At 34.1% G+C, this 11,749-nt stretch overlaps 1 protein-coding gene and 1 pseudogene across 1 annotated transcript in view; both read right to left on the bottom strand.

Annotated features, from left to right (window-relative positions):
• The window catches only part of LOC111393551 (probable prefoldin subunit 2), a 9,480-nt gene extending 6,244 nt beyond the window's left edge, over nucleotides 1-3,236 (bottom strand). The window contains exons 1-2 of the mRNA XM_023019135.1: nucleotides 3,069-3,236; nucleotides 1,943-2,475 (exon numbers count right to left, since the gene is read on the bottom strand). Of these exons, the coding sequence (XP_022874903.1) occupies nucleotides 2,028-2,471 (444 nt within the window). The 5' untranslated portion in view covers nucleotides 2,472-2,475; nucleotides 3,069-3,236 and the 3' untranslated portion in view covers nucleotides 1,943-2,027. The remainder of the gene's footprint in view (nucleotides 1-1,942; nucleotides 2,476-3,068) is intronic.
• A 3,035-nt stretch (nucleotides 3,237-6,271) lies between these two features.
• Nucleotides 6,272-7,897, bottom strand: LOC111393001 (annotated as a pseudogene).
• Nucleotides 7,898-11,749: the final 3,852 nt, after the last annotated feature.

The following is an 11,749-nucleotide window of genomic DNA, read 5'->3' as shown; positions in this document are numbered from 1 at the left end:
TGAGAAGATTTTATATGGAGAAACTGGTTTACTCTTAAGCGGTATGTTGGAAAGGTTCCAAACGTGAAGCAACCGTTGATTCAATAGTAGAAACCTAATACATGGATACTTCAGAAGTAGCAAAGAGTTGCAATATGGATCATGATGTTCATAAATGAACTTGGAGTAGTTCCTGATATTGTTGATCACATACAATAGTATTGTGATAATAATAGAGCCATTGCGAAAGCAAAGGAACTAAGGTATCATCAATGATCCAAACATGTATTAAGGCGGCATAATCTCATCAAAGAGATAATACATAGAAATGACGTAAAGAGAAGAGCAAATTTCCACATTTAATAATATTGCAGATCCACTGACAAATAGTTGTCGTAGTATAAACATGATCGTCATGTAGACTTATGATATTTAATACATAAGTGATTGGATCTAGTGTAAGTGGGAGTTTGTAAGTATTATGCCCTAGGTCCAATCAACTTTGGACATAAATACTTTTATATATAATTAATGCAATTAAATGGCAGATCTATTATTTAATTAATAGACAATTAAATAAATAATAGAGTCTGTAGATTCAAATATTTATAATTTGTTAATCACAAGGAGTTGTGATTGTGAGATACAAATTACATCTGATTGAATCTTAAATCATCCGTGGTCGTAAGTAATAACGAGATACGGATATCGTTGTTACAGATAGACCATCACGTGTGGCATTTCTTACCTGTGAAGTAAGTAGCTGATCTCACAAGTTAAAGTGTGGTGACACTTAAATGAACAAGTGGATGTTTTGTTATAGAACAAAACATTGGAGACCCGTCGAGAGATTCCACATGGATAACTATCTGAGTGTCAGTGGTTAATCTCTAACGTTCGGTAGTGGAATTGGTCCTTTGACTTGAGGTCGTCATGGTACCTTATATGAGGACAGTCATACTTTGGCGGTGTTGGATGTTGCTCTGAAAAGAGCCGCTAATACGACATCGTTCGGGTACGTCAAAAATCGTATGAAGGTTGTGATTGATCAATAAAGGATTCGTCACTTTTAGATAGTAGGAGATTATGATCTGCATTTCATTCAATTAAGTCAATGATGAAATCATTGGCTAAGGTGTACTCATAAGTCGAAAAGAAGTTTTCGATTTATATTGACTTAATAGTGGAGTGAAAGATATGATCGATGATCGAGATTGACACAACTCCATATCTCGTAATTGATCGGATCATATTGAAGAAGGGATTATAGTTTCACGGTAAACGAACAAATTTGATTTTGTCATACCACGTGACATTTCCCGTCACATGTATTGCCCTGACACATTGCTAGATGTCAATCAGGGACGGCGAATGTGAATTGACGATAAATTAAAAGGGTGTTTTAATTTATCGATTTTGATTAAATCAAAATAATATTTCACGTCGTTAGGCATCGTGGTCGGGAACCTAATGGGTCACACACAAAAGAGAATTAGAAGATTGCAAATTGCCAATTGGTTGATTTAACAATCGTTGGATAAATTAATTAATTGAATTTGTTATTTATATTTCCGAATTAATTAATTTTCACGGACCGGGTTTAATTAATTGGATTAATTAATTATTGGACCGGACCGGACCGAGCCGAGCCTGTTTGGGTTTATATAAATACATAACTAGGGTTTGAGGTCCATAATGGTTTTCATTATTCTTGTTAGCACAAGAAAAAACCCTAAAGGCTGCAATCATATTCTCTGTGTGGATCACCGTTGGAGGCTGGACAATTGGACAGCTGTGGTGGCGAATCAAAGTTGTGGAACGAAAAGAAAAGCAAAAGGATTGCAGATCTGGAAAAGGTACAATCTTATCACAATTTCTATCTAAACACAAAGGTGATTCTTGGTGGGAATCGAAAATTATTTTAAATTCCGCTGTGCATGTATAAGTAGATTCCCAACACAACCAACGTGATCATATCAAGAGATAAACAACAAAGCATTCATAAATGTTAACATTATGAATAAAAAAGGGCTTAATAGGAAAAATATCTACTCACTACCACTCGCAGGACCAACAAGCACTCCCTGTGCGTTCCCTTCCTTCTTACCACTCTCATCTTTCATTTCACCATCAGTTTTTTTAATTCTAATTTTGTATTTGGACTCAAATTCAGTGACTTCCTTTTTCTTTTTCTCCAAAGCCTCATTAAGTCGAGTTATTACCTCTTCAATACCCTCGTTGTTGCGCTGGACAGCCGGCAAGACTTCTTTAATGGTTCTCTCCACCAGGACACCTCCAATCATCCGGTAGCACCGCCTTGATGAATCTAGAGGTTTAATGGCATTGATCACGAGTGAATGCTCACTAACCTCCATCTCGAGTTCAGTAATTTTGGAGTAAATTTGGTTGATCTCAGCCCTCATGGCACCATAGATGTTGGCGACTGCTTGCTCATTCATTGGTTCCTTACCATCACCTTCAGCTTTTGCCATGGTACTAATTTGAGCAGGAAAACAAACAATAATTAATCCATGATTCATGTTATATCTCAAAACACTTGACAGTCCTCGATGCAAACCACACGATATTGAATAATTGAAATGCAGAAGCAATCTGTTAACATAAATCCTTTTCTGAAAATGTGAGCTAAAAATACTCGAAGCAAACCACCCAATATTCATCCTCTTCCGATAAAAAGTGAAGCTAAAGCTGCCTTACAATAGCAACAAGCTTCAAGCTCAAGATGCATAACATTACAACCACCACAAAAACTAAGCCTTCTTCCAATTAAGATTTAGGGTCTGCCCCCACTGTATTTTGGTCCTGGATATTTCACCTATTACACTTGAAGTGGAGCAAGTTTTTAAGGCAATGGAAAACCATAAACAACCACATCAAAAATTCAAGAAAAATATTGTAGGAAAAAAAAATCTCTGTAGCTAGAGAAAGATTACCATCAAGAAACAACAATTCTGAAAAATAAAATAAATTATAAGGAGTTGAGTTCAAATTAAATCATTCACAACAAAAAAATCTTGTCGATTTCAACACATACAGCCCGTTTTAATACAAATACAACCCGATACTACCTTCCAAGTTTGGTGATGAAGAAGCTGAGTAGAAATCACTGCCGCATAAGATAAATTGGTGCCGAGGGAGTGGTGAATATGTTCCCAATTACCGAGAGAGAAACCTAGGCCGCTCTTCCTCTTCGTGCAAACAGAAACGGGTTATCCTATGACAAGCCTGCCCTTCAATTGGGCTTTACAAATATTTTTCTAGATTTATCATTTAAAAAAATCAGGCATACGCGGCACCACACTCCATCCTACCTATTCTTTTACATATTTCTCAAACGGTAATACTACCAGTACATCGGGAGGTACCGAAACGTGTACCCCACAGACACTTCCTCCAACCGGGGGTCGTCGCATGTCCATTAGGTACACGCTTCGGTACCCCCGGATGTACTACAAGTTTAATTCTCTCTCAAATCGCAATTCAGACCCAAAACCACGACAACTGGCGCCTACCATCACTTAATGTCGATTATGTGATTTTCGAAGCAAACATTATAAATTAGGCTCCAAAAATTTAGTATGCATGTAAAATCTATAAGTATATTATGGAGTTAATATTTCATTTATTATTTTAAAATTTAACAATGAAACAACAAATAAATATATTATAACAAAAATTATATTATAATCAAATAACAAAGCCGACAATGTTTTAAAGGATCAGTTAAATACTATTCGTCTTACGATTTTAGAGGCAAAAATATTATTGAAATTTAAATAATTTACATGTTCAATCATTTTTTCTCAATTGATAACATGGTTAATCAATTTAATTTTTCTTGTCATATAGTCGATCAGAGATATGATGAACAAAATTTTGTAAATAATATAAACATTTTGGATGTTTTTAAATATTGTAGCATTTCAATTGCTCTAGTTGCTTTACTTAGTATATAGTATTTCAAAACATGTAACTCAAAATTTTAGAGGCAAATAAGATATGATTAACAAAATTTTGTAAGTAATATAAACATTTGGGATGTCTTCAAATATTGTAGTATTTCAATTGTTCTAGTTGCTTTACTTAGCATATAGTATTTCAAAACATGTAACTCAAAATTTTAGAGGCATATAAGATATGATTAACGAAATTCTGTAAGTAATATAGACATTTGGGATGTCTTCAAATATTGTACCATTTCGATTGCTCTAGTTGCTTTGCTTAGTATATAGTACTTCAAAACATGTAACTCAAAACATAAATCATCTCCGTTAATATCTGAACGTCTATTATATTCCAGATACTTTTTAAAATTCATACAAAGCTTGTTTTTTTAATAAGAAATTCATGGATGGACGTAATTTCCTCTTGTTTTAATAAGAAATTCAACAAGAACCAAATTGGGCCCAGACCAATTGGAGAAGGAATGGGAATGAATTTTCAATGGACTTGGATTCGCGTGGGATTACTAGGATAGCTGAAGGCAGTGACGAAAGAAGGAATGAAATTCAAAATGGACTCGTACTCTAATTGGACAAGGAAGCCGGCGGCTGCTTTTGAAATAAAAAGCAGAGGACGAAAAACGATGGACGGATACCAGCATAGAAAAATAATTCCAGATTTTTTGTGCAATAATCAATTAATAAACGCTCAAGAATTTTGGGAATTAATCATGTTTCATCAATTTATCAAAAGACTCACAATACGCAAGAAAGGAAACGAAGAAATATTGTTGGGATTCGTGTGGCGAAGATCAATAGTATCTCGGAGATATTTGTTTTATTTTGATATTATGATTGACTAAATATTTTTGTTAGGTTGACGAAGCAGCTTAGGGGTTTTCACATTTATTTTGTTCCAAGATTACATGTCACTTTAATAAGTGTTAATTATTTATTGTGTACTTAATGCTTCAATTGCCTGCGCAACAGTTGATTGATTTAGAGATAGTAGTGAGACTGAGAGGTGCTGTATGATTTTAGTTCATTCAATAAATAACATAGGTGTTATAAGAGATTGAGAGATAATTATAGTAAATGCTATCTATATAAAATTCCTGTAAGTTAATGCGTTCTTATTTGTGTGAATTTACATAAAGATATGGTAAATTCGAGCATATGAATAAGATTAGTGTTGCTCGAAACAGATCACTAGCTACATTAGGCTAATTCGATTGTTGGCACCTATGAAAAAAGGTTGAATGAATTGGAAATAGGTGAACGTTAAAGAATTTGAGTGAAATCGACAATCCTAATTACCTAACCTCATAATCTTCTCAATCATGTTAACTTGCTTTCGTTTTTTAATTTAGTAAATCTTTTGTTATAAAACACAATTCGATTTAATAATTGATTACCGTTTAGTTTAAATTGAAATTATGGTAGTTTAAAATTGATAGTAGATAGTAGTCTTTGTCAGAACGATACTTGGATTTAAAAATTCACTTTATTACTTACTCGATCCCTACACTTGCGGAATCATATGAACAACATGGTTGTGACGTAGCTGAAGATTAGTAAATACAACTAACGTTTGAGCTCAAGAATGTTATAGGATCACGAGAAATGTCTTGGTTTGTAAGATGCAAATGGGTTAAGGTTAAAACTAGTAGAAATATATACGCCTGACCTATATATTTGACAAAACTTTATTGAGATTACAAAATACTTTAAAAGCAGAACTATCTCTATCACTTTGGACTGAAGGAATTTCCCATGCCTAGTGATGCGCCAGTTTGGCAAGGATATTAGAGGAAAAATTATTGAAATTATAGAATATATTATAGAATAAAGAAAATAGATCAAAAGGATTTTGTAATTGAATGTCTCATTTTAGAATTTACAAGTAACTTGTAATAGTTGAGTAAAAGTTCATAGAAACATATATACAAAAAGTAACATAGAAAAAATCTAAATCATAAAATATTGTCAATCTTCATCATTCATTTAAAGGAATTGAACTATAAAGGTCAATGAGGATTTTAAAAGTATATTATATTCTTGAGATAAACATATGCCCTACTAAACCAAAGTTTTGGCTCCGTCCGTGCATATAAAATTATAATTAGCGGATAAAGAAAAAGACCCTACAATTTATTTATGTTGAATTTAAACATTTGATATCCACTAGTCGAATCATATTTATTTCTGGATAATTAGCCATTCCTAGTTCAATACTAGAAAGCATTGCAGTGGATCACCTATATCACAAATATACCTTAAGATTACACTAAGAAGCTCAGACTTCCATTTTTATCATGCTACTAAGACATTCAGGAATTCAACAAAGTGCAAAAGTACAAGTTGTTGGTGCACTGATAATGAAACAGTGGCAGAAGGCAAATTAGTGCCTTTCTCCATTCAAGTTTCTCTGAACTCAAAGTCCCAAGCCCCTGGAAAAGGAACACCATTAAAAAAAAAATTCAAAGTTTTTGAAAAAGTTTGATTTCTTCGAAAATATGGAAATGAGTTCATCAGTATTAACCATTAAACTCACGTCACTGTGAAAGCATCTATGAGTTTCTCTAAGGAAACTTCTTTACCTTAATATTAAGATTGTGCCTTTTGAGGTATTGAACAACCCCTGAAATGGTTCCACCAGTTCCTATTCTAGCAACAAGTATATCCACCTTGCCACTTGTGTCTTCTCAGACCTCTGGACCTATTGTTTCATAGTGTATCTGCAAAAAATACATGAATATGAACTATCATCTACACTTCCAATGTCATCCCTTCTAAAAATCAAATTCCTTGTTCTGAGATGAGATATAAATACAGAGCACAAAAAAAGTGAAATCCAGATGATACCCATTAGATAAACTTCCAAGTTCCAACCAAATTTTCATTATGAACATCACCACCAGAAAAGGCAAAAAACATGAGTTTAATTGCCAGACACTTGAAAAGAAAATTGATTCTACTAGAGCATTAGTTATGAGGAAGAAGGCAAAAGAACCTTGGGATTTGTAGGGTTGTCAAACTGTTGAAGCATGTAGGAATTGGGGGTGTTACTCAATATTTCTTCAGCTTTTTGCACAACTCCTTTCATACCCTTGGCTGGAGCAGTTAGAATGAGTTCAGCTCCAAATGCTTTCAAAAGAACCCTTCTCTCAAAGACTCATTGAAGCAGGCATTGTCAAGATGAGTTTGTATCCTTTTGAAGCAACAATAAATGCAAGCACAATACCAGTATTTCCAATCGTAGGTTCAACCAGAACACTCTAGCATAAAAGCAGACATCCGTTACAAAGTACCATGTACCAGATGCAAGTAATATGGTGACATTGCCATCCATGTGGTGATAAATAAGATTAAAACCAGACCATGTCCAGTAATCATACAACGGTACAGAGCTAGAAGTAATTTGTTTGCACAATCATTTCACCTCAACAAGTAAAGGGATATTCAATTGACCTTTTAGTAGCAAAAAGCAAGAATCATAAGCAAGATGATCAAAACAACATATCTAGAAGCCAAGAAACTAGTGCAGAAAAACACCTACAAGAATAAGTTGGGAGTGGAAACCAAACATACAACCTTTACAAAGGTTTTAGGCAACATATCATTTTTATCAAACTGCTAAGTGAGAAATTCAAGCTGGTCAACTTAAAAACATACAAGTTGATGAAAATCTACAATCTCTTTACTCACTTGACCTATAAATATAAAGGTCGGCATGCCAATTTAGGACAGGACAAGTATCTGCCAAGTGTACGGTGACTTGACTACCAGGACTTAACCGATCATAAAATCCCGCCTAAAAACTCCTTACTATCAACAGTTTTGCTATTCTGATAGGCCCAAGTGAAAGGGCCGAGGCTTTATCTGATTTTCACGTTTTTAAATGAAATCAGATCAAGGGCCAAGGTGTCGGCCCTGTCTCTTGGGCCTGTCGCCATAGTAGTAGCTCTCTACCATTCAACTCGTCTCTCTCAGGACATAAAATGATTTTCAACTAAATTAACTGACTTTACATTACATAAAATCATTTTGAAATAAATTTCCCCGCTTAGAAACCATTTCTGCATTCTTTTCCTTCTTACAGTTGAATTCGTCTCTCTCTGTTTCTTCCAAAAATGTGAGTTCTCTCTTATCGTTAAATATCTAAATTTTTTGTGTTCTGTTTTTTCTGCTTTCAACAATTTTTGATGACATTCTTCAACTTTTTAACATTTATATATTAGAATTTTCATATATTTTTTATTTCTTTTCACTGCCCAATGATATATGTGAAATTAGTTTTTAAATTGGATGAATTTTTCTTGTTTCTTGATTCTGGTTCTATGTTAAGTTAACAATGTGATTTTAATTAAAGTGAGTTCTCACGATGATTCTGGTTCTATGTTAAGTTAACGATGTGATTTTAATTAAAGTGAGTTCTCTCTGATCGTGAAATGTCTAATTTTTTTGGGTTCTGTTTTTTCAGCTTTTTTATGTTTTCAATAATTTTTTATGACATTCTTCCGCTTTTTAACATTTATATATCATAATTTTCATTTTTTTTTGTCTCTTTTTACTTCCCAATGATGATATGTGAAGTTAGTTGTTAAATTGGATGAAATTTTCTTGTTTCTTGATTCTGGTTCTATGTTAAGTTAACAATGTGATTTTAATTAAAGCTGCCTGATTTTCTTGGTTTTTGATTGGTGATGTTTTAAATTGTTGTTGAAATCTGGTTTAAAAAAAAATTATGTGTGTTTGTAATGTGTTTTCCCTACATTTTGAATAGGTGAACAAGGTTTATTTGAAGACTATAATGGCTGAACAAGGTTTATTTGAAGACTATACATTGTCTGAACAAGGACAAAAAGATGTTGTAATTGGAATTGATCTTGGAACCTCTGTATGTAGAGTGGCAGTTTGGAACTGCTCTAAGGTGGAGCTCCATAGCAATAGTCAAGAACAGATATTAATGAAACCATTTGTTTCCTTTAAAGATCAGAATCATCCTAAAAGAGGTGTAACCAGTCCCTTAGCTAATGACTGCGAGCTATTTTCTGGCTCTATCATTTACAAAATCAAATGTCTACTTTGTATTCCAGTCCCAGACACGACCTTGAAGTTCTTTAGAGCAAATATCTTTTTTTGGTGTAGTCAATAGAACTTGGTGCCATGTAACTGATTGCTCCCTTAGTGAACGGCATGTGGACATCAACTACACTTGAAGAAGCTCTTGCTATTCTTTTAAAAGAAATAAAAGACATGGCTGAAACCAAGCTAAAGTGTCAAATACGAAAGGCAGTGTTGACCATTCCTGTTGCATTTAGTCGATACCAACAGAAACAACTTACAAGAGCCTGTAACGTGTCTGGCCTTCATGTTTGAGCCAATTGATGTAGCATTATTATATGCATAGCTTGAGAATAAGGGCAGCAGTTAAACTGAAAAGGTTGCACTCATTTTCAACATGGCTGCCGGATTTTGTGACGTATTGTCACCACCACAACAGGAGGAGTTTTCCGAACATTGGTTTTGGCTGGAGCTACCTTGGGAGGGGAGAACAAAATTCAAAATACGATGCGTCACCTCCTCCCCTCATTCGAGATATTCTCTAAAGATTACCGAAAATTATGGAATAATGGGTCGCTTCGAGCTGCAATCCAAGATGCAATCCATAATCTGTTGGACCATTCTAGTGCTGAAATTAACGTAAAACTATGGTCTTGAAAAAACTTACGTAAGGTCCTTAAGAGAGAGGATTTTGAAGCCGTAAACTGTGATGTGTTTAAGAAGTGTGAAGATCTAATCTACGATTACTTATATGATGCGAAGATGAAAGTTGGCAGACTAAATGCCATTATTCTTGTTGGTCAAAAGCCCCGATGATACAGAATATTGTTACGAAGATATGTAACAAAACACCATACTTGGGAATAAACCCACTAGTGGGTGCAGTCCAAGGGGCAGCACTGGAAGGTGCAGTGGCTTCAGGAATTGAAAATTTGCACCTATCATGGATTCCAACAACTCTAATGAGCATTGGAATTCAAGCAGAAAACAAGTTTGTCCCTATTATTCGCAGAAATAGCAGGTTACCAGCAAGAGAAACTTTGTCCTTCTTAACATTGAACTCTGACCAAACAGAAGCAATGATAATTGTCTACAAGGGAAATGAGAAAGATGCAAAAAAGAATCATCTTCTGGGCCAGTTTAAGATCACAGGATTACCTATGGTCCCTAATATGGGTCAAAAAAGAGGTAGTCTTATTATTCATGTGTGCATTGATGTCGATATTTCGAATGCGATGAAAGTTCTCACGAAGCTTATTCTCATGGGTCTTCCTATCCATGATGTTTTTCCTATGGAAGTAAAGATGCCAAATTTTGATGGTGGCCATGGTCTGTGTGCTAAAATGTTGTCCCAAAGCGATAGTTCAAAATTAGATTTGGTCTGCTATGATCTGCCGAAATACGGCTGGTACTTTAGTTACGTCAGTTACATCAGTTGATTCGATTGTCGCACCCAAGTAGCATTTGTATTCATAGTATACTGAAGGCGAAGGCCTACAACCTTTACTTTTGGAATTTTCTATGTTTCTAGACACGTTACTTTTGAAGCATCAATAAAATAACATCATAATAAACTGCTACTGCAATTTTTCAGATTTCTACAACATTAGATTTTTCAGTTTGGTAACACTTTGAACTCATTCTTATCTTATGTTGCAACTTCTTTAACATAGGCATATTCATTTATCTGTTCAAAATTTCATGTATTCAATTAAATATATTATACATGCATATTTCTAATACTATTTGCATAATGATATTTGTTGGTTCACGAAGTCTACAATGGACATGGCTACGCCATGCTCAACTTTGAAATCATCATCGACTTATCGAGTAATTCGATTGTACTAGATAAAGTAGACAATGGACTTGGCTACCCCATGCTCAACTTTGAAGAGCAAACAACAGCTAGTAAGTAACCACTAGTGCACGCTCCATTAGTGGACTCAATCAAGAAACGAGGGCTTAAGGTAGAAGTTGTCTGCCTGCCTTTCACTATTGGATGGTATGGGAAGAAAAGGAGTAATAGGGTGGTTACTGGTTAGAGTTATGTGCTGTTACTTACGAGACGTATAGAGGGAATTACAGTGACAGTTGATCTTGTGAAGATCATAGCGTATTAGCTCAATTGCTTCTCCACTGTATTTAGATCATTCTTTAATTCGAGTTGGCGTCAAAACAATGGGAAGCTCGGTATTCAAAAATTTCACGAGCCAATGCAATCTACAAGATATATGGTATTGTTCATCTATCGGATTCTCTCTCTTTTACTTTTCTCTCAATATGATTCATGAAGAAATTGGGCTTTCTTCAAGAAAATTTTTATCCATTATGTAAAACTGTTATTCTTGAATGTATTACGGTTCGGTTTTTGTACAAAGGTATACAACTGGGATAGTATATCAGGTAGATTCTTTAGATTAATTCATAAATATTGTTGTTAAGAAGATAAAACTCTTTGATCTATTTTAGTTTGTTATATTTAAGGTAAGTAAGATCTATTCTAAGATCTGAGATATTTGTGTTGGGTTTTATTCTATTTCTCATTATGGATTTACATATTTAAGTACAAGTGGAAATTGTGCCAATTACATAGTTTTTGGAGAAAATTGCCTACAAACTTACTTTTAAACAATATTTTTCAGAAATAAAGGAAATTAATTTCATTTCACAAATCAGGTGGTAATTAAAAATTATTAAATTAATTAATACATAGTTAAAAATAGAAAATGTTTTATATC

This window comes from Olea europaea, chromosome 4 (assembly GCF_002742605.1).
Source record: "Olea europaea var. sylvestris chromosome 4, O_europaea_v1, whole genome shotgun sequence".
NCBI lineage: Eukaryota > Viridiplantae > Streptophyta > Magnoliopsida > Lamiales > Oleaceae > Olea > Olea europaea.
This window is presented reverse-complemented; position numbering and strand designations above follow the sequence as displayed.